Source organism: Pleuronectes platessa, chromosome 15 (assembly GCF_947347685.1).
Source record: "Pleuronectes platessa chromosome 15, fPlePla1.1, whole genome shotgun sequence".
Lineage (NCBI taxonomy): Eukaryota > Metazoa > Chordata > Actinopteri > Pleuronectiformes > Pleuronectidae > Pleuronectes > Pleuronectes platessa.
Window position 1 is genome coordinate 14,107,687 of NC_070640.1, and position 23,872 is coordinate 14,131,558.

The window sequence follows — 23,872 nt, forward strand, 5'->3', positions numbered from 1 at the left end:
GGAGAGATGTCAAAAGGTCAGAAATTACCATCCATCATTTGTGACAGAAAGACTATCCTTTATTAAGGAAATCAATACAATTCTAAAGTCAATCCTCAAAAGGTCTGAAGTTGTGGGTTGTAGCCTGCTCATACTTTGAATGGTCAGATTAGCCAGCAGACCTCTGACAGAGAGGAACGTGTGAGGACAGCAACCACAGCAATCAAACGACTATTTATCCATGATATATACCATTAACTAATTATATACTGTATGAATCCATCTTTCATTCAAAAATTGCATAGAGACCCCAAAGATTCAGAATGAGGCTGTGACAGCACCATGTTGTTTGACCTAATTAGTTTGAAACATACTGAGTCCTTGATAAACCCTTAATGTGCTCTAATGGTTTCCATTTATATTAATGAGGAAATGTTTTTGATTTATTGGTGCACACCCTCTGTTGGGGCCCTAGCCGCAGGAACCCAGGTCACAGCTCATTCAATACCAGTTAGCCCAGAACCTGCAGAGGCTGAGTGAGGCCCCCATAAGACGAGATTTAAATGAGTCCTGATAGCGATCAAAAGTCATGAGGACATTTTAATTTGGGTCCTGCCCTGGTCTGATAACCTGGAGAGTAACTGAAGTCAGTGTGTTAGAGTTACAGTATGTTTTTGTAATGTAGCTTATTTAATGTGAACCGCGCTTCATTCATTCATTGACCTTCCAACGAGTTTACACTCAGATTTAATTTAAGATATCAGTCACATGACTCAATGGTTTGGTTTTACTGCTGAAAGAACTGTGAACAAACATATTTACACAAGCTCTGAAAGTGAATGATGTTTGCCAGTTCAAGAAACAAGAACCTGCTCAAATCTCCAGAACTTCTCTTTGCCAGAATGTCCCTGTGGTGAAAGAAAGTAGTCAGTTTGTCACAGGTTGTGTTCTCAGCATGAAATGTAACATCCCCATTGACGCCCACACTGATATATGATAAACTGTATTGGTGTCACTGGGGATGTGTTTGGAGTTTTTGGAAGGCAACTGTGTAGCTGTAATTTCCTTCAAATATATATTAGTTTCATATACAATAAAATACAGGACAAAAACATCATGTATCTCAAATAAGTATATACATTGTACACACCCCAGGTACACATCTTTTTACAAGTAAAGAGCTGCAATGATTAATTTGGGTCCTGCCCTGGTCTGATAACCTGGAGAGTAACTGAAGTCAGTGTGTTAGAGTTACAGTATGTTTTTGTAATGCTGCTAATTTAAAGTGAACGCGCTTCATCATTCATTGGCCTTCCATCGAATTTACACTCATATTTAATTTAAGATAACAGTCACATGATTCAATGGTTTGGTTTTAACTGCTCACATCGGTGTAAAGATTTTCTAAAGACAGCAGAAAACTGTACTGTAATGTTAATGTGTAAAATCGACCTTGATTGCAACTGAACTATGTGACCTGCATGATCTCTATGGATGAGGGCAGGTGGGCTGCACACTGCCTGTGCTGAATGAGTGTGGGGGGGGGGGGGGGGGTCATCCTGCACCAGCCTCATTCCTCAACAACATCCTCACTGTTTAATGCACTTTGTGACGGTGGAGTTCTGCAGTGAGTGACTTCAAACGATGTTAAATGAAGGTGTTTGTAAGAGTTAATACAGTATCTCCCATCAGACTCAAACTGAGCTAGGAATTGATATCAGTTGACTTTTCCCCGCATTATTTTACCTTTAAATGCTGCTATGATAAACACACAACGATCTAATTCTTTTTTTTTTTTTTTTATTGTAAATCACATGGTGATTAATGTACTGGAATTCTAAAATAGATGAATACAAAATAACACTGTGACCTTTGCACAGAAGTAGGTGTGTTATGTAACCTATAAAATATAATTCACATATGCATGTATCATTTTCATAATTAAATGTAACAATTTCTCTGAGTTTAATTATATTTGTGCAAGGTCGCTACAATATGTTGATCCTAAATTATAATAATTATGACTTGGCTCTTGTGCCACAACACAATTCAGTTTTGTTTGCTGACTTCCTTTCAATGGGTTACCATGGCGTCCAAACCGCAGACAACCTTTCAGGTGTGATTCATCGTATCACGTCTACGCATTTCAGTCTTCACTGTGTCATTTTAACACTGTTTTAATTAGGGCTTTGACTTATTCTCTAGATAAATGATGTTGCTTGAAATGACATGCAGAGTGGTAATAACACACTTAAGAGCTTGGAACATTATTCACACGTTTATATTTTGTGATACCAGTCTTAAACATATAGATACACATAGAAAAAAACAGTCTTTCGAAATGTATAACGTCTCACACATTTTGTTTAATTTAAATTCTCTATACTGTGGTGTCCAATCACATTTACTATAGACTAATGGCTATAATCTTCAAACATTAGAAAGGGAAAGACTGGTGAAAAGATCCAAATATAACTGGTTTCAGCCTTAATCAAATACAAAAAATATGTACAAATATGAAGATGAATCCAATACATCACTGAGAAAAAATGGTAGGAAAAACCCTTCAACACTTCAGAGGTACAGTATTTTGAGGTATGAGTGTTCATTTATTTATTGATATAGGTTGGACTGGGATTTGTAAACAACCATTCTTAATACAGTCATACAAAAAGAGTAAAACATCATTTAAAATCTTCATATACAAAAATGTGCTACAGAAAATAATATGTACAACATTATAGGTCTGTGAGACCATGTAGGCACAATGAACTGGAACATTTTCCTTGAAATAGGTTTGGTGGAGTAAAGAGCTACTCTGAAGTCTTGGTCAGTTGGAAATCCCCAACATTCCCAGAAGGTCCATTTATCAGAAAGTGATGGGAACAGCTTTAATTGATCACCATGTAATTTGAGTTTAACCAAAGCAGTTTTTAGAATGTTTTTACAGATTCATGCAGGACAGACTTTCCTACAGAGGTTTGTGTGATTGTAGAGAAATGGGAGGTTTTCCCCCTGACAGCAACATTCATAATTAAGAAGTCTAATGAAACCAACCTTAACGTGCAGATACTCGTTAATCTCATTGATCATATTCCCCGACACTCACATTCTTTAAACAGCTCTCGATAACAGCATGGAAACATTGGTGCAGGTTTTTTTTATACTAGCTTTGGATGTTTGATATGCATTTTCATTCCAGAGTTTTTGGAAGGCAACTGTGTAGCTGTAAATTCCTTCATATGTATTAGTTTCATATACAACAATAGGGCCTCTCACCATTCGGTGCTCGGGCCCTAATTAAATACAGGACAAAAACATCATGTAACTCAAATAAGTATTGTACACAGCACAGGTACACATCTTTTTACAAGTAAAGAGCTGCAACAAATCCAACAAAAAACATTTAAATAAATATCTTCATTCAGTATATGATTGATGAATTTAATTCAGTCACAGATGCAGTTTGACTCACGATCTCTGGTGAGCAGATATAGCTGATTATTTGACTACAGCCCTTAATTTGCCAGCACTGTAACATGACATGTGATATTAATCTGCTGTGAGGTGTTGGTTAGATATCTCCTCTTGAATTTATCCTTTTGTCACAGTACTTTCCTCTGAGTTTATTATAAAATTATGATTTAAATAATGTTGATGTGAATCTCTATGCAGATGATACACTGGTTTATCTAACATTTAAGCCAAATTATATCACTAGGGTTAACATCTGAGTAGTAATTTGCCAGTGAGGGCTGGATGCTACCTTTATCTGAAAATCTTTCCACTGATCAGACCATGGAGAACATCCTGGTTTGGCAGATTTTTGGATATTCAACATTAATAAAAAGATTTCAGTGACATCTTCAAATCAATGAATTTCAAGCTGGCATCCATTACTGGCCCCTTTCATCAAATGGCACCAGACTGGACCAAAATCATATATATTGAGAAATGGATGCTCTACGCTTTTTTGTCCAGCACACTTCAACGTATCACAAATAAAAAATAAACAAATATTACATATTTCCAGTTACTCACAGGCATGTAAAAAAGACTAGTTTGCAAAATAAGGCTCGTCTGTCATTCAGTTTTTTTCTAGAGATCTTCAGTTCTGTTATGAATGACAACAATTATGTTTTCATTCTATATCTGAATGATGATGATCCTCTCTAGTGAGAAGTAAGAACATCCAATTTTTATACATGGAGCTACAACTGCAAACGTTTGTAAAAGAACTGTGTCAGATGCTCTGTGGGGAGAGATGGATGCAGCTTCTTTGGATTTACATGTTCCAATCACGTTATGGTTGTGAGCATGATGCTGAGATAACCTGTGAGGGGAAATGTAAAATGTTCATTGATAAGAGACATTCAAATAAAATTGTATTTGTTGAAAGTTGAATTAGTTGTACTTACTGCCAGACTCATTGTCAGTTTCCCCTTTTGGTGACCCATCATGTATTCTAGCCTGACACCCAGCTGTGTGTGGTGGTCTTCACTCTTTGGGGAAACCCATGATGCCCAGCTGCAGGGTCAAAGTTAAAGTCTAACGCACCGCCGTCCATGAGCGTGTCATGGAGGACGGACTCCATGTCACATTCGAATCTCTCGATAGACATGTTGTCCAGGTCACTGGGAAGCCGCTCCTGATGATGACCGTGCGGGTGAACCAAGTTAAGTTCCCTGTAGCCGTTGCTTCTGCTATAGTTCACTGAGACATTGTGGGCGTGTGCTGGGTGTCCCCGGGGCATCTGCATGCATGTCCTCAGGTTGGTCATTTGAGGAGAGGCCCCTGAAGGACTAGTCAGGGTAGTCAGTGGGATCATGTTACAGCTATTCAAGTCTCGTGAGGTTGAAGGTCCCTGGTTATGGATAGCTTGTGGATTTACACGAGGAACCGGGTGCCTCTGCGGAAGATTCATCATTTTGACTCCACTGTGATGGCCCACATGGCTCTGGCTGCTGTAAGTGGCCATTAGGCAGCCTCCCATCTCGATCTGAGACACCAGTGCATCCCTAGAGGACATCATGTCCCTACTGGTGTCTGCATCTGATGTAAGCAAATCTTTAAGGAGACCAGCAGAGGAGATATACTGGTTCTCATAAGCCCCAAAGCCTGGCTTGGTCTCTGGTAGAGTTTGCATGGGAGTAGGGGAGAAGGAGTTCATCCCCACTAGGCCGTACATGCACTTTCGGTAGTCCTGCTGTGAGTGCTGGGTCAAGCCAGATGAGCTGTAAGGGCTACTCTGAAGCATGGCACTATTTGAGGAATGTGGGGAGTCAGAACCCAGCGTTTGGTTTTTAGGAGACAGCAGTTGTAGGTTATCCAACAGACTCCCCATGACGATCTCTGAGTCATGTTGGCCCAAAGTTCCAGCCACCTCAGACAGGCTGGGCAGAGTGGAGGTCATCTTGGGCCCCACTGCTCCGGAATAAATCATGTGGCCGTCAGACTCCCCCAGGTCATCCTGCTCAGGGGGAAAGGGCGAATGGTGACCGCTCAGAGTGCTGGCATCAGAGCTGGTGCGCGTCCTAAACGAGCTCCAGGTTTCAAAGTCCTCATTGCTGTGGGAGTTTGGGCTCCCCAGCCAGTTTGAGTACTGGGAACCAGGGCTGCCAGCTCCTCCCTCAACCCCTTCTTGTAGAGCCATCTGGACACAGAAAGACATGAAAGACCTCACAATGACAAGGGTATTATACACTTCAGCAGAACCGGAATGATAGACACATTATAAATGAATTGTACCTTTTTCTTTGTTGCCCTTCCTCTGCTCTTTGCCAGCTTACAGTTGTTGTCCATTGACGCAGCTCTGCGTCGAGGTGACTTTCCACTTTTTCCTCCCTCTGGATTCAGCATCCACCAGGAGCTTTTTCCTGTCCCCTCGTTCTGTATGCGCATAAACCGGCTATGCAGCGACAGGTTGTGTCTGATGGAGTTCTGGACGAGAAAAGAGTGAAAGTTGTCTGTCAATCGAAGTTCTGTCCAGGCATCAATTCAGCTAGAGGCATTAAGAAAAACTAGTTTATTTTTTTCCCAACATAGCTTTTAATGGCACAGGTCCAAAGGTTGGTCAATACATGAGAACATCAAATGTTGATTAAAGGTTTTAAAGTCATGTCATTCAAATAAATACCAATATTCTTGCACAAGAGTCCTCAACTGTCAGTCATCCCTTGTTGCAGGTGTTTTATCTTGTAGAGTGGAGAGTAAGCTGCTAGTTGAGTGGGATTTCAAAGACGGCAGAAAAACAGCAAGTGTGCATATATCCATATCCACTGCTTAACGTATTATTTATATCAAGCAGTGTCACAGTTGACTTTATGATGAGGAAGCAGGGATTGGGTGTAATATGTAGGGGTCATTTACAACACAATTAAATTGACTAAAAGAACCTAAGCAACAGTTACTTATAGTTACAGTATTTTAGTGCATTTTACCTGATGCTGAGTGGACACTATCCAGGTGAAATAACTAAACAGGATACGATTGATGAAGGACCTGCCTCACACACTCGGCTGAGGGAATAAAATCAGCCCGAGCGACTTCTTCTATCATATTAAATGTAATTATTTTTTCAGAATTACATGACTACACAAATGATACTTGGATATGACATTATTAGTTACATGGATCTTTATCTTGGTAATTTTCACGTCATAGAAAAGAAACAAATAAAGGATAGGTGAGAATATGGCTGATAGCTAGTAAGACAGCAATCACAAGTGGCAGGGATAAGGTGGACCCTCCAAACCAAGAAAAGTGGATAAAGGTTGTAGAGGAAAGGTTTAAACATGGCCTAAAACTACAAGAAACACAGCTGGAAGACGAATGGGAGAAATGGACCTCTTTCAGGATGAAAAACAGTGACAAGAAGATGGAGGAGACCAACAGATTCAGTTCATGAGAATGGATAAACTGATGCTTATCTTGTTTGTTTGTCCTATATGACGGTAGAAAAAAAAATCATCACATGTTTATTTTTATTTTCCGGTGTCTCCATCGTACTGCTGTAGCGTTCATTGTATTTTAATGTCTATGTGGTTTGACTTTAGCTGTGTTTTTTTTAATGATCCCTCCCCACCCCTCTCAGTATGCAGTATTCATATGTTTCCTGTGATTTCCAATTTTATCTGCACAGCCACGTCTCACCCTCCCACTGCTCCAGTGAACTGAAAAAACCCCAACACAGATAAAGAAAGAGTGTGATTTTAAAAGACACATTACAGAGAAAATAGATCCGAATCACCACAGCTGTTGGAAAATCCAACCTTGCTTGTGTTTTGTCTTAAGCCCCAGGCTTCTAGTTTTACAACTCAGTCCTGAAAGAGCTAATTCGGACTGTAATTCTTTGGCTTTACCCAAATGCCTCAGTTTTTTTTGTATGTGGTCACATTTGTCCTTGTGTGAACAAGTATACACCTAAAGCCTCATTCATTCCGCTGTCTCTAATGCTATGTTACGAACCCGAAAAAGTGACAAGGAGGCAACTCCTGCGGTACTTCTCACAGGAAGAAAAAACGTAAGACACAGGACACAGACGTAGACTGTACTGCTTTGGTCTCTCTGGATAAAGTCGTCCTAATATGCTACTCAGAGCTGTGCTCTGGGTACAATATAAAAAAAAAACTAAAAGCAGCACAAGATGAAATAGCAGGGAATTTCCCCTCAATACCCATGTGAACCCAAAAACAGCTCCCTGCAGTTAGTGAAGCCAGATGTCCCCAACCGCAGGATTCAACAGGGATGTACAAAGTATGGAGATAGAGACAGTCACATTGAAAACAACAGACAGATTGTCTGAGTGGTTCTCTGAAATGCTGCTCTTGGGTTAGGGTTCGGCCACAGATCCACTTAGCATAAGTTATTGACAGAATTTGACTCGTATTAAAATGAATTGTCATGCTAATTTGAGTTTATCGCTGAATTTTTTCATTTAAGAACATTAATATTCATTTCTAATTGAAAAATAACAACCACTTGTAAAAGAACTGTCATATTGAGAAAGGTTCTGTAAAGTTCACTGAAAAATAAAGCGTTTTAGGTAACTGCATAAGCAAGACCAGAAGTTCAATATTTGGAAGTCAGTCCAAAAAGAAGTGGACCAAGTTCATCCATCTTACAAAAAAATCATCCTAAAGTTAAACATCAACATCTCGTCTTCTGAAGCCTGATCCTGAAGCACAGAGCTGTGCGCGAATGAGGTTACAGAGTTCGAACTGAGGATGGGGAGGGTGGCAGAGTGAGATGTTTTTGCCGGCAGAGCTGCTGGGGTCAATGAGTTCACTGTGTGCTGAACACGAGCTCCTCAGCCCGCGCTGACAGAGACATGCAAACAGGTTGGATGGAGCAGGAACACAGGAAGGAGGAGAAGCGGCTGGAGTAACTCGAGGTGGAGCTAACACACATTTACACACATATGCACACATACTGCCTGGCCACAACATGCAATGCTCCTTCTGAACTGTGTTCATTTACTTCACAACCTTTTCTCCACCTTTTCTCTGTTTTACTATGATCACAATCTGTAACTGAAGACAGGACATGAGTCATTAGTGGAGGAGCTGAGAGCTGAGCAGTGAGCTGCACAGACACTGCAGACTAACTTTGATCCGATAGACCAAATGACTGTCTTGCTCACACGAGGGTGATATGCAAATGTATAGAGGCTATGATGAGTGCCCACAATAGATCCTGGACTGGATGACTGGGCACTGGGAAGGGGCATTCTCTACTTGGCCTGGGATAATCCTCGTCTGAGACAGACCTCACCTCACCCAAGGAGAACAAAAGACATCCCCTGCCTCTTAATTCATGAGTTGCCCCATTCACACATTACTCCTCTGAAAGCCCGACCCAAGGTGCCCTATATGTCTCATTGTTGCTTCTTTATAGGATGTGTTGTTATGGCTCTTTACTTTTAACAGACTTTGAAGCAGTAAAATATGTGCACCTGTAGCTGCATGAGAGCTCATCTGAATGTGGGCCATTAAGAAATCCACAGAAGATCATACGGATTGACCTCTCTTGGCAACCGGGGCCGTTCCCATGCTCAGCTTATGGAGGTCTGTCTGCGACACACATGTTTAAGAGAGAAGGTCTATTGAGTAGTCGGGGCGAGGGATCCAACACAAGCTTGCACAAGAGTTAAGATGCATTACGAACTGTTTGCGTCATGACTAAGTATTGTAATGTGATGCAGATTTGCTTTGGCTCTTGGCTGCTCTTGGCCTGAGGACACAACATTTTGCTTAGTGTTGGTGACAACAGATTTTTGTGCCCTTAAAAGTTTGCCCAGCTTTGCACCATCCAAAGAACTGTTTTAGATTTGAACTTGGAACTATAGCCTTTAATAAGTCCTCGGTACATATATGTCCCATGTGTATATTTAGCTTACTCTCCCATTGGAAATATTTTTTTTCCATAATGTCAATGCAGCTGACACAAATGCAAACGCCTGACATGGGGAATTTTTTTTCTGCTTGTGACTAAATCTATTTCCAGTTAGTCCACAGTACATGATTGGCATGATGCTGTAAATGTGTCTCCCTATATCGTCTCCCTATGCAGACATGTGCTCCTGTGAGCCCACCGGCTGCAACCCGGCTCGCATACATGCTTCAGTTAGAGAATCCTCCCTTGTATCCAATGATCCATTAATCATCTGCGGCAATAATCATCATGAAGACAAACTGCTGCAGCATGAAGCGACTCCTCCTACCGGACTTCAAAACAATCGACACAGCTGCTGTGTCTTGTGTAGTGAAGCATGAGGCTCGCAGTAACGGTCGCAGGATAAGTAAACAAACAAGGCCCAGTTGCGGGGCACAGGTGCAGCTGCAGTGAAAGTGGCCTCATTCGCATCGGGTCCAAGCAATAACGCACTCAGCATCAGACAAAACCACAGACAGGACACAGGATCCCCCAGGAGGCCGACTGCTGGAGAGCAGCTGCTTCTCAAATCAGGAACCTTGGTTTGATATCAATGGGGAGGTCTGATGTTTAGTTAGTGATGAAAGACGGGAGGAAAAAATACTTGACCTCAAATTTGAATTAACCACATGCAGCTAGAAGTATAATATAAATAACCGAGACTGTCACTTTTTTGGCGAAATTTACATAATTTTTTTAAAAGCTGAAATTCTAAGCATTAAAACCACAGGTGGATCTTTTCAGTACACTCAAGGTGCAAACCGAAGATGCTTCCTGTGTTACTGTTTTCTCACGTTATAACATTTATATACTTGTCACCTATTAACATCTCAATGGTTTTATCACAAAAATAAAATGAGAAGAAAACATACTAACACGTGGAACAGTATCTCAAGCAAAGAAGACAGCAAACTCATTTACTTAACATAAGACTACCAGCAGGTGATACCAGACTAAAAGGCTGTGGCCACAAAACCCTATAACGGTGCGTTATAGTGCTCTTGAGTTAAACTTTCCTTTCTTTCTGCACCTTAGTAGGCGGGTGTGTTGTAATTGGTGGCGTTGGTCTGACTGTCACAGCGAAAACTCAGGCAGTTTTAATCCAATTTGGAATCAACTTGACAGGTTGGTTGGGGGTGGGGTCAGAACCTGCACTATTGTTTTTTTTGTTTTTTATCGATCAAAGATCCCACCATGGGATACCACATATATTGAAACCACACGTGTACTTGTAAAATTCCGATACAGATTGTTATAATAAATGTAAAACCCAATTCAAAAAATTACCATAATTACATTCATAATAATGTTAACAACGACAATAATAGCCTAAGTTGATTCAGGAGTACGCCTACAGAAAAAAGGATTTCATTGGCCTTCCTCCCTCCCTATAACTGTCTAGTTATAATATTTAATAATTTGATCAATCAATAGAATTCTGCTGTGCTTTAAAATATTTGATTTGATTTGATTTTAACAGATCAACAGATATTGAATATTTGAAACTACATGCATCATGGGTGCAGCATCTCTGTGAGTCCTTTTTTCTTGGTTTCTAAAACAAATACTTTGGTATTTGTGTAAGAAACCTATACGTTGTATTATTTATTTTATTCTGCTGCGATTGAGAACACTTTTTATTCTGCTACGCCTAATCTCATCAACTTCAGCAATGGGTTCAACCCCTCTTAAGGCAAGACCTTTGAAAAAACAAAAGTTGCAGAGACTGACGGAGAACGTGATACAGTTGTACGCAGGCCAAATCAAAGTCAAAACATTAACAGGAAGTATGCTAATCTGCCAGTAACCACAAAGACTTCTTGACTAGTTTATAGACTATGTCTGCATGTCGGCTGGATCCTTGACCGTCGGAGGAAATAAATCGACTTCCGTTAACTGACTGATTGCAGATCACATTGTCAGTCACGGTAGTTTCCTATTAGTGTTGGATGATGCGTCTGCATTTAGTATCACAGCAGTAATGCATATTCGTGATATGTGGTTTCACTGGATTGCATTGACCAAACTCTTTCCACGTGTAAAAAAAAAACTTGTTATGTACAGGATATTCACACAATTCCAGCTGGTTTAGTTCCCAGCTGCTAAGATAAAAAAGTTAAAGGTCATGAAATGTATAGAAACATTAAGAACTGCTGTCATACAGCTCAGCAACCGCGACAGAACAGTCAGATATGAGGTGTGATAAAAAAGAATAAAAGAGCGTAGTATTTGCAGAGATTACAATAAAAGCACAAGCCACTTCCTGACTGTGTCTTCCTGTGCACCGCCCACCCCCACCCTTCTCGCCTCTGTCCCAGCGAGCACGAGCGGACAGGGTTACAGGGTTTGGTAAAAAAATGAAAAAGGCGAGCCGGGAGAAGAGGAGCCCTGCAGCTCAGTGTGGACACCATGTCCCCCTCTTCATAGCTCCAGGGACAATGCAGCCTCCTTCATTAACACTGAGCATCCAACTAAGTGACCTACTTCTGCAGTGGCTTCAATGTGGGACCGTAAAAGGAACAGGAGAGCTTTGTGTTGGGGAGCTCGGCTTTAGGTAAACAAGGAGGGGGGAAAATGAGAATGACAGACGGCAGATAAACATCCACAAGTGATTTACTATTGATGACAAATAATAGTACACACAATATTCCGAAATACCAGGGTGAGTAGAAACTTATAGTTGTGAACTAATCGTTCACAACTTGCACACTCTACAGGGTAGAAAGGCCAACTTGTTTTTACAGGATTGGACACTAATCTCAATCACTTCTGACCCTTTCCTCTCTTTCTTTACACCATATTTCTTCACCTCCCTCGGCCACCATGTCCTTGATATTTTGAATAATGGCTCAGGGGCCGGTTACTCTTTGTGAACATAATATAGAGGGGGATTATTATCCTGCACAGGAGGACAATGTAGAAGCCCACATGCCACAGATTCCACAGACTCACACATGTGTAGACAGCAGACTGTATACACAGGCCTCAGCCCACCGACAGTCAGTCAGCTGACTGCTCCCCTCCTTCCCTCCAGCCATGGTCGCTCCACTTTGAAAGCCCCTGCCCCAAGCCTCCCTTTCTTCATGGGGTTACTTGAAGCATTCAGTGGGCCTCTTAAGTTCAGGGCAGGCCTCCCTTTTTAACCTTGTGATCCCAAGACAAATAGCTGACAGTTATTCCGTTTTTTTTGTATTTTTTTATCTTCTTGCCTCCTTCAGTAGAAGTTGTATCTTTTCAGACCCGAATTCATCAACAAAATAAATTTGATTCAGTTGAAAATCAAACATTCACTCAAAAATTTAAAATACAACATTTTTAAGATTTCCCTTTCCAATCCAGATTTTATGGAACATTTTGAATTGCCTGCAGTCATACTAGCATCAGGCTGTCAATGTCAGTATGTAAACATGCTGTTTGGTTGTCATAATTTTTTTGCACATTCATAACCTAAGTTTGTCACATTACCAAAGATGAGGACTAACAACAAATTGACTGACCAGCATTGCTCTTCCTAGATCCATGACTAGTGTGGACTGTGGAGGTGGTTCTAGTTACTAATATGGCCGTGGTATTAAACGAGAGCTCATGTTTACTTTAATGTGCAGGGCACTTATACTCGATTTACTCATAAGTAAGTATTGGCCATGGTACATCTCTTGGCAATTGGAACAAGTTCAGGTGAGACATATTTTTAAATCGTGACACTATCCTCTACAAACAGTAGTGTGACCCTACACTAGAATTTTATGTAACTTGCACTCCACCTGGTCTGCAGGACAATTAGCATTTTGTCAACTTTGCAGTTCCACTTTCATCAGTTGTAATTTGATCCAAGGGATGTCGTTCCAAAGGTTGGAGACTTAACTTTTCCACTAAGCGTGCAGATCAACTCATCCTGAATAAATACTGTCAGTGTTGTCTGTCACACATTTCCACTTGTGCAAACATCAGACACCAGATATGACAATCAACAGGCCACTGATTTGCCCAGTAGGGGATTCCATGACAGCCGTGCTGGATGCCAGATACCCAAACTGCCTTTGGGGTTGCGTTTTGCTATAATAATTGTTATATCACTTCATAAAAAAGTTCAAGAAGGTTGCTTAAACACTTGCTTTGGGGAAAATTACCTCAATACCTCACTGCCAGTTAATGTGAGAGGTGTCACTTCCTGTTCCATTATGTAAGGTCACAGTTCACTGAGAAAAACAGTGCCACTACCAGTAACACGTTAAAGTAGCTAATGTGCTGCAAACTGCCACTCATGCACACATGACTATCCCAGGGGAACCAGTCCTCCCAGTTGGCGGGGGGCCCTGTCTTGTGGCAAACGCATTGTGACCACTCAGCCCCGACACAGCTTTTGGAGGGAAAACAAATAGCTCCATGACACGAGGAAGACAGGAAGCTGTAGCGGCACTAGCATCGTCCCCGTCCTGGCCTCCACCCACGTTCGGTTTTCTAAGTGAAGCTGTATAATCACTGAGGTGCAGACTCAACGCCCTCCACCCAGCATGAGGTCTCGGGCTTATCTCTGGCCCATGTTACAATTAGGCTCCACACTAACATGCATTTGGATTCTAAGGTCAATACATACATATAATATAAAAAGGCAGGAAGGTGATTTCTTTAACCAAGTGGTGGGGAAGCTGAAATGGAATAAAAGTGACTTATGTAGAATTAAATGCACAAACAAAATGGTCCGTATATTGGCCCTCTTGTCTGGAACTTCTCTTTTTCCAGCCCTGACCCTCGTGTTTTGCAGGGCGGGGGATGTTAACACATGGCACTGTTTTCCATCCACTCGCCAGGAAATGCATCATAGTTCATTGTGGGGGGACTGTCGTGTTTTTTTAACAGGGAAGTGTAAAAATAACTATTAGCCGGTGGTTCCAAGGCGAGGCGAGCATGCCAACATTCAGGAATGCAGAGGTTGAGGTAGAGATGTGTTGGTTTAATATTAAAAGATAAACAAGCTGGAGCGGCTGTTTTTCACGAAGAAGGTGTTTGCATGAATAAAACTAGAAAGTTACCAAAGGCCCATCTGTCCCTTTAAATTCAATAGTTAGTGACATGGGCTGGATTCACACTGATGTGGGCCTGTGGTATGTGCTCAACATACCATCCTGTGTTACTTTGAAGCCACTGAACAGCAGAATACCCATTTCCTCCGACACCTACTTGTCTAGATGCTCTCAATATTAATTTAACAATAAATTAGGACAGAAAGATCCATAACACATCTATCAAGTTGTATCAGGGAAAAAGAAAGTGGACCAAACATACATTCGAAAAAACACAGACTAAAATAACAAAGTTGTATTCCATAAATTTGACAGGTAAGATGATTATGATTGCTTACATATAGTTGTTTATTTATAAAGTTACGTATGAGATCTACCATCACCTCAGAGGTTCTCTGCACTCAGGAGTAAGTCAAGCTCAGGGCTTCCATCTGAACAAACCAACGTATTCAAGCAACTTCGGATATGCAAAGAGCTGCAAGTATCCGCCCCCCGGTTTACAGAGGTTGGTGCTACTGGCCTGTAATACTGCAGACTCTCTGAGTTTCACTTGAACAAACATATACACCTTCAGCATTAAGGTCTGAGAGCGGGCACAAGAGGAAGTGATGGGATAAAGAGCAGTGATCCCTTTCTCCGAGCTGGAGCATCCGCTGAGGAAACTCTAGAAGACAGGAACACAAAGATATGAGTGCAGGGCTCAGGAATGGAGGATGTTTGACGTTGTTCCCAGCGTCCCCTTCTCCCAGCCCCTTCCCCTCCGACACACTCCCCAGCACTGATTGAGCTGTTTGTGTCACCTCCTGTTATTGTCGGGTTATCACAGAAAAGTTTACTGCACACACACAAGAAAAAAATCTGTCTGCATTCCCTACATTCAATAAATTGAATTGCAGAAAGACTTAGAAAAGGAGGAAAGGGATGCATGAGTCAAACTTTTAGATGGAGGTATCAAACAGTGGAAACTATATATGACTGAGGTTCACAGAGGCCTTTCCTGACATAACTTCAAAATGACGTTTCACAAGGATGCAGGGGTGACAGGAAGGGCTGCAAGCTGAAGTACGAATCCGACTCCCATTTTGTTTTGTGCGTAGGTTTTATTTGACATCGGTGACTTTGCTTCTGTCCCAAGTTCATTTGTGTCCTTCACAGCTAATTTCACCGCATCACAAGAGACAATAACAAGGCCTGGATCTGTGCTTATCCAACTTTTCCATGCTAAATATTTCCAAAACAATTCCAGGACAAAAAGCACAACCTTTCAAATCGTGGGACTTCACCAGGTTTTTCCATGACTGTGGAAATGCTGCATAAACCATGAGACAGTGTGTTGGAAATGCTATTATCATTAAGTTTGTGCAAGATTAGGAGAAGCAACTGAAATCTTTGCTGATCTGCATCTCCGGATTTCAACCATCGCTTAGTCAAGTCAAGCCTTGAATCTCATCAGCTACCTGAAAGCTGTAAAATAAAAAGGAAAGGATTGACCTATGACCCTCATCATTCTACACTCAACATCTTGCCAACCGTTATTTTTGCAGTGTGATTCATATAGAGACAAATATTCTCAACAATTATGTCCAGGATGTTAACATTCAATGCAATCCGCCTGGTGCTGAGCTGGTTCACAGCTGAAGTGTGTTTCCTCACTGACACAGCAGAGAGGCGTTTGCTGCCGCTGACAGAGGAAACCGCTCCACAACTTCAAAAGGTTACAGAGACGCCAACGCTCAGCAGTCAGATTTAAGAACCGAAACTCTGTCATGGTTCTTTCTTTTTTTAACCTTAAAACACACAAAAAAACATGACACCCTCTCTCGGAGATGGGTAAATGGTAATAATAGAGTCGTTATTTTGATGTTTGACTGTGATCATTAATGAGCATCTACTTAAGAACTGAAAGCCATGATTAAAAAATGGTATCTGCAGATTGATGATTTAAGAAGAGTTGAATCAGTCCTATTCTGGTGGAGGTGATTTTGAATAGAACCTTTTTAATGAATCTCTGTGCAAAACCAAGCACTCATCCATGCAGCACACACAGATAAAGATTTGGGAGTAATTGCTATTGCTATTAAGCAGGCAGCTCTTACTTCCACAACAGGTTAACATATAGATAGATTAATAGAGCTGATGCTTGCTCCCTCTCTCTCTCTGTAAAATGTGACCACATCACTGACCGTGGCTGAAGGAAACACATGGATGTTACTGATAACAGAACCCTTGGATTTCAGCCATCATTGATATTTTTTTTAACACCCGTGATATGACATAAGAAAGGCCTATTAATCCCCATATTTCCCATTGGAGTACTCAGCACTAGGAGTAGGATTGAGCAGATTGTATTGTTTTATTTTTTTATTTTTGGAAGTCGGGCTACTGACACATACAATCTGCACGAGACTTGATGCACAAATCCCATGCAGCTTTCATAGAACTTTCCTGTGTCTGCTCACAATAATGTGCAGAAAGTGTAGAAGGTGAATCAGTGCAAGCAGGCGCTGATGAAGATCAGCCAATGACCTGTCTGCGTGTCGGTTTCTGCACCTTTCTGCTTTCTGCACATTAAGACAACCAGTCTTTTGAGACGGGGATGGGGCAATCGAACAACTGAGTCATTTATAGCTAAATCTAACATGAGCTCATTTTTGCACAAGAGCCCCAACTTTGTGTTGTGTGTTTTTATTTATAAGTTGACTGGTGTGTTGAGAGTAAAAGGGAGTGAAGAAAACACAAAATCACAAATGGTCTCGCTAAATATGAAACAAGGTGATATGACTTGATAAGTTGTCACTTGTTCCCACTCCTTTCTCAGACATGATTTATCTATTTTGAATATTTGTTTGTTAAAGTTGGCTTCCTTATGTAACGATGCATCACAGAATCCAATCAGCATTTTTATTTATTTCATTTTAGTAAATTATTTTGAATTACACTTTTGGGGAAACACACCCCTATGAGGAAGTTTCTCCCCAGAAGTTACCAAACGTTCCACATTGATACTCCAGCCCTATCCATACCAGGTGATACTTGTTAAACAGTGTTTAATTAACAGTTAAATAAATTAAATATATTAGAATGCATATTGGATTCTGTGACACAGTACAGTTCTTTATTAGATTTTTTAATTTAATTTTAAGAGTGAACATTATGATAAGAGAAACCACCAGTGGAGCATCTCAGGTTCATGGAGCCAGACGCTCACCTTCCAGCCGGCGGAGCTGTTGCTGTCTCCTTTATCCTTGAAGTACGGGACACTCTTCACCATCCACTCGTAGATCTGGGACAGGGTCAGCCTCTTCTCCGGAGAGTTGTCGATGGCCTTGGTGATCAGGTCAGCGTACGACATGTTGCCCCACGCGTTTCTCCGGGACGAGCTGAGGCCGCTCTTCCTCTGAGCGGAGCCGGCCACAGGTGAGACTCCCGCGGGAGGAGGCACCTGTTGCTGCGGCGGCGGCTGCGGACCTGGGACCTGCTGCTGGAGGTGATGGCGGTGCTGGTGATGCAGTTGCACGCCGTTTCCGTCCCGACAGTGGAAATCAGTGCAGGGCTTCACCGGCGGCTTCTGCTCCTCGTACTCCTCATAGTCTTCCTCCAACAAGCCGAGGCTGCTGATGAACTCGGGGTTTCCTCCGGACTCCTGCTGCACCGACGGTGCCGGGGAGGACGTGTTGGAGCCGGCCGGGTCCAGGAGCTCCGGCCGGGGCAGCGGCCAGGTGCACGACCGCGGCCGAGAGAGAGGCTCGAAGTCCGGGTCTATTTCCACCGGCTGCGTCTGCGGTGGAGGTGGCGGTATCTCAGCCATGGCACTGTCACTCATACACTCACATAAATATATAATTATGACTGTAAGTGAGTTTACGAGGAGGACGCGCACCAGCAGTGACTCTCAAAGCAGTGGGATTATAAAGTCAAAGAGAAGTGTTGAGTTCAGGCTCCTCTGTGAAGTTCACACCATCCCACATTGACTGGTTGTGAACGACCACAGTTTACATGTAGTTACATGGAGTGTGGTGCTGCCTTCATGGCCCACCCACAGGCTCAGGCGTCTGCCTTCCACAAGTTCACGACGCATTCAAGTGCTTCGCAAACCATGCCTTAAAGGTATAGTTCCCCCTAAAATGAAAGTGCACTCATTTTCTTCTCTTCTAAAAACCTATTGTTAGAGAATAACCCACTAGTTTCCAGCCTTGGCTTCTGACGCCTTACAAGAATCACAGTGTGGGACACATTTAATTTAATATAAATTCCGAAAATTCATGCAAAACCTTCTAGTTTATATGTTGTGATCAAATAAATTACATATTGTTCCCATCAACTAGCACAAGGAGTAAGGGTCACTCATTACTCATTAATCAAATCAAACCTCCTGGCCTCCTGAACTTTTACTTTGAATGTGAGCTGTCTCTGTCCCCCTCTGGATGTCCTAGTTTAGCTTCTCAGGTTGACTTCCACTTCATGCACAGTTGAGGCCTCACTACTGCACAAATCTACAACAACAACAAATACCTGGTTTCTATTACAATTTGTTTGTGTTTTTACATACAAAGACAATTTAAGTATCCATCTGTCCTTCCCACCATCTATCTATCTATCCATTTGTCCAATTATTCACGGTATCCATTACTCTCCAGAACATTTGTTATTTGTATCGTACATTTTCACTTGCAGAGAAGAAAATATAAAACATTTATTAGTATTTATCAGGCAACATAAACCAACGTCTTTACATTCTGGTTCATTTAATGCGAGTTTCTCTGCTTCAGTCCACAGACCTGTTCATAGTGTTGCTTAGACTTAATTTTGATGTCCTGCAGATTTAGTTTGATTTAATTTTCAATATCATTTCATATAACTTCTTGTCTGTATTTAGGTCATATCGTTGTCTGCATGGTGTGCTCCATTCTATGAAGAGTCTGTATATAAGACGATTGAACTGCCATATGTTGTTGTCAAATATATACTTGTCACATTTTGAATCATAATGGAGGATCAAAAGTGTTATTTGCTTTTGAACAGTTTACTTAAAGTTAACTTATTTTATTACACATTTATTTCATACATAAGTGTAAATAAAGGAAAACAGAACCTATGATTGGAGACTTTATAAGAAATCCACAAAACTGATTAACTTTATTAATGCCTTAGAACAAAGTCCCTTAACTATTATTTAGGTATTTATTATAAAAAAATATTTTCTATTTGATTTAAAAGTCAAACTTATATAAAAAAGGAAACTTATCCAACATCCTCACCAATTATGGCACCGTAGGCGTTAGTAGTGCCATCTAGTGGATCTTCTGCAAAACAGACATTTCTGAGCATAACCAGGTGTCTCACCACACAAACACATTTCTTGTACAGTTCACACTCCGCACGCATACGACTAAGGAAGTGTTGCCAACATCTTATCATGCCAATCCCGACTGTGTTTAAGGAAAAGTGAACAAAATGTGGAAATGAGGCACTTTAAAATGGCGAGCTCTCCGTTTCCACGCTTTCTCAGACAATAGTTCACTGAGGGTGTTTTTAGACCAGAAGGAATCCGCGTGGTACATTGTTAACATGTTTTCAACTTTAAAAGAACTTCCCCTGCAAAGGGCACACGGTTCACGGTCTAATAATGCTCTTACTGTAACCCCCGATCTGACGTCCTAGAGGCTGTACACACACAACGTTTTTCACAGCCTGCCTGGAAAAACACCATCAATCATGGTCCCAGCTGTTTGCGTTACCTCTGACACTAAAAGAATAGAAAAATATTTTTCATGAATCCTATTTTCTTTGAGTGTGAAGATCCTTATCCATCAATCGAACTTGTAGTCTATTGTTTTTTTTATGCAACCTTGTCTGTAAACAGGACCTTATCCAAAACTAAAGCTTTTATAATCACTTTTAAAATAAAGTAGTATGATCACATTTTCACTAATACAAAAAGTGCTGCACTGACAGACTACTTACAATGACTTCTGTAACAAGTTTGGTATCCCAGATGCTGAAAGTTTTAATATATCACCACACGAGTGACTAATTAAGATCTGTTAGCTGCTGTGTATTAGTATGTAAATACAGTGTGAACACATGATCAGTGGTAGATGTGGGCAAATGAAATTGGAGAAAATCCATGTGCTGTATCTTGGCTGCTTTATATTGTTGCATACTTTGTACAAGCACTTCATCATCAGCAACATTTCACATTCTTCCTAAACAGTTTTCCTCCATCCTGTGTCAAGTCAATGGTGAAATCATTTAAGATTGGTTCTATGGTCTGATCACCATTTGAGAAACAGTTACTGTACAATGGTTGACACTATGACACAGATGTTATACCAGTCCACTCTAACAAGCCACCTGAAAGAGTCAAGAAATCATACCAGGTTTATACTGGAATTGTTAAACTGTACGAGTGAAGATAGTCTGGGGAGATAAAGAGCCTGCTGGGGAAATAGTTCTTGCATTCATGGTGAAAAAAATATTAAATAGTCCAAGGTTTAGTTGAGGTAAACTTCAGCCTCCTTGAGGACATCCTCTTTTTGATGGAAGTAGTCTCTGAACCAGGAGATGTGTTCCCTCTTCTGTAGGACGGTCAGGTAGGGGTTTCTGGAGAGACCGGCCACCACGAGCTCCATGAAGTGACGCACTGGTCCCTGACGGGGGAAGCCCTCCTTCAAGTGTTCCTCTAAGAAGACATGCTCGTGGAATGGGACACTAGCTTCCTCCTCCAGGCCTGACATAAGAGCAAGAGCACACCTTCAGTGAAGCACTCGGACTAACTTCATTTTTTCTGTCTCTACATATTAAACATAAATACAGCTTTTATTACTCACCAGCCTCATTGTTGACTGGGTACTGCCACATTTTCCCCTCTTTGGTCCACTGGATCATTTCCTCAAGCCCATTGCGGGGCGTATGGTTGACTGTTAGAGACAAGCCAAGAGCAAATTCCATGTCCCACAAAGTTGGCCGTGCTGAAAAAAGATTTTGCCAAGGTGACATAAAATGTATTTAAAAGACAAACTTCATGACAACATCCCATGACAATAAGCTTCAACAAAAGACTCAGAAGAGACTCATTCTAGGGAACAAATGACAACAGCGCAACTAAATCAATATATGTGAGATAACACACTACAGACATATGTCAAAAGGACTACAAAAGAAATCTACACAACTAACACAATAAATCATCCACTATAGGCAGATAGTTAGTAATAAATATATTATTACCAACTGCAGATTCCTCTCCAGATTTGTCAGTAGTGGGTGAGAAGAAGTTAAATCTTTTCCCTCTGAACAGGCTCCTCCAGAAGAGCATTAACATGATAAAAAAAAGCATTAAACACAATCCATCAAAAAATCTGAAGACGTGATTAATTGCTGTATAATGATATTTACCTTCTCCGAACACTGTCCAGCTCAGCAGTGACTCCTCTTTCATGCGTGTATCCTCGCCCATCTTCATCAAACTGGATCTGATTGGCCGGCCGAGAATTCTGGCGGTTGGTATTCTTTCCGACCTTCATGTCAGCGATAATTACTCTGCGAAAAAAATAATAAAATGTTTATAACATGAGAATAAGGCTTTTTATTTTTCATCAAATATTCATTCTATCAACAGTCCCATAGTGGAAATGTATACGCTGGACTCCAGTGCACATACCCTAGGTTGCTCAAGTCCCCTATCTTCTGAGCCTCTGTGATAGCTTCATGCTCCCTCAGCTGCTTCAGCAGCTCAGACTCGGCCTGGATGTGGTCAGGCAGAGTGGACGCTGCAGCAGACGCAGCTGAAAGCAGTTCAGGATCCAGGGTCTCACTGAGAAAACACAGAGCAGAGAGGCTGGAATCAGTGGGTGAAGTGAGACGACAGCCTCTGATTTCATCCCAAGATGAAGAATCTAAAATAAATAACTCAGACACAAACAACAAGTCAAGCTCTTCTTTTACCTCTGTGATGAGGCCTCCTCAGTAGCCTTCTGAAACATGCTGATGGTGCTTTCCATTGTGGCTGGATTTGATCTGGGGGTGGACTCATAATTTTTCTGCGCTTTCAAGCTTTTGAGCCTCCTCTTATTGGTAACTTCCACCTTCATGGCACCGAGAAGGTCAAGGAGACTCTCCTTCCCACTCTTAGCTGCGTCAGTCATTACTTGCTCTGGCTTTGCCACGTCCTGTTTAATCTTCTCATCCACCTGCTGCTGCATGGTGCTTCCATCATCCGTCTTTAATACCGCTGGCTCATCCCTTTGTTCCGCCATATTGATGACTTCTCCATCCTCTTCAGCTTTCTGCTGAGCAAAAGCTGGGGTTTCTGTTGGGTCTGCATCTGCTTTCTCATCCTGATTAGAGAGGACACCATCGTCTTTCTTTTCACAGAGCCTGACTGAACTTGTGCTGAGCGTTTTGACTCCACCTCCAGTTCCGACCCTATGACAAGAGCAAAACACAGTAGTGTCAGAAATAACATTGATCATATTCTAATGTTCAAGATGAAAACATGACATTATGATTGAGGTGGAGGCAGTATTGTCTTAGAAAAAAACTACTGAAAGGGATTCTTCACAAACTGAATTTCTTCCTTATGTAATATTAATAATAACACTTTTTACATTCATATTATTTTTAAGCAACATATAAACAACACATCATCGACCTGTGCATGTTTAATTGACATGGAGAAATTTCATTACGGTACTCTGCCTATTTGCTGTTAGGATCCCCCCCATTACAACAGTAACGTTTTTTGGAACAAACTCATCGGTGAGTGAAGCCAGCAGCAACACACAAGTAGCTGTAATCCTGTACGGGAACAATTTCATACAAAAGGTAAAGAGTTGTTTTTTTGTCAAATGTGTAAAACGTTAAGCTGCATGAATATCAACAGCTGTTTTTTTCACATCCGGGTTACCATGGAAACGACCTGCCAGTGAGAAATGTCATTGAAAATATCCTGCTCCAGTTTGGCAGCAGTTACACAACAGTTTACTTTCCAGTGTCAGCTGTTGTCTCTCTCTAAAAAAACAGGCACTGGTGAGTAGGTAGCAGCCATAAGCACGAGTTAATAATAATGTATGTGTGTGTGTGTGTGTGTGTGTGTGTGTGTGTGTGTGTGTGTGTGTGTGTGTGTGTGTGTGTGTGTTCGTGTCAGACTCACCTGAATATCGCAGCCTTGTCGCATTTAGCTGGAAACACACTCCGCTCGCACACACCCACTGAAGAGCTTCGAGCAGCGTACACAGTCCGAACTAAATATCTGTACATGTTCGATTCCTGCTGTGTCCTTCCACGCTCCTGACGTTTGTCTTGTTGCTACAGCATTAACTGTCCTCGGCAAACCCGAGGATGACAATGGTTCCGCGGTCCCTCTTTCAAAAGGCTCGGTACTTTCCTCGGGGGCGGAAGTTAGATATAACTCATAGAGTTTAGAGTTAATTTAA

The 23,872-nt window shown here is 41.5% G+C and overlaps 2 protein-coding genes across 2 annotated transcripts; both read right to left on the minus strand.

Annotated features, from left to right (window-relative positions):
• Positions 1-2,244: 2,244 nt before the first annotated feature.
• LOC128457195 (forkhead box protein O1-A) lies at positions 2,245-18,474 on the minus strand. Its single transcript, XM_053441772.1, has 4 exons — positions 17,644-18,474; positions 5,728-5,919; positions 4,398-5,632; positions 2,245-4,312 (listed from the first exon to the last, which is right to left on the minus strand). Exons 1-3 carry the CDS (start codon positions 18,256-18,258, stop codon positions 4,445-4,447), a joined length of 1,995 nt encoding a protein of 664 aa, XP_053297747.1. The 5' UTR covers positions 18,259-18,474; the 3' UTR covers positions 2,245-4,312; positions 4,398-4,444.
• Positions 18,475-20,565: 2,091 nt separating this feature from the next.
• mrps31 (mitochondrial ribosomal protein S31) lies at positions 20,566-23,766 on the minus strand. The gene is made up of 7 exons (XM_053441688.1): positions 23,590-23,766; positions 22,383-22,862; positions 22,099-22,251; positions 21,834-21,977; positions 21,666-21,739; positions 21,266-21,406; positions 20,566-21,165 (listed from the first exon to the last, which is right to left on the minus strand). The coding sequence occupies exons 1-7, from the start codon at positions 23,694-23,696 to the stop codon at positions 20,930-20,932; spliced, it is 1,335 nt and encodes a 444-aa protein (XP_053297663.1). The 5' UTR covers positions 23,697-23,766; the 3' UTR covers positions 20,566-20,929.
• Between the last annotated feature and the right edge of the window lie 106 nt (positions 23,767-23,872).

Coding starts and splice junctions, on each gene's coding strand:
- LOC128457195 (XM_053441772.1), bottom strand. CDS start 18,258: ATGAGTGACAGTGCCATGGCTGAGATACCGCCACCTCCACCGCAGACG. Junction 5,920..17,643: donor ACAGCTCCGCCGGCTGGAAG/GTGAGCGTCTGG, acceptor TTTCTCGTCCAG/AACTCCATCAGACACAACCT. Junction 5,633..5,727: donor GAAGGGCAACAAAGAAAAAG/GTACAATTCATT, acceptor TTCTGTGTCCAG/ATGGCTCTACAAGAAGGGGT.
- mrps31 (XM_053441688.1), bottom strand. CDS start 23,696: ATGTACAGATATTTAGTTCGGACTGTGTACGCTGCTCGAAGCTCTTCA. Junction 21,978..22,098: donor GGGGACTTGAGCAACCTAGG/GTATGTGCACTG, acceptor TTTTTTTCGCAG/AGTAATTATCGCTGACATGA. Junction 21,166..21,265: donor CCCAGTCAACAATGAGGCTG/GTGAGTAATAAA, acceptor CTCTTATGTCAG/GCCTGGAGGAGGAAGCTAGT.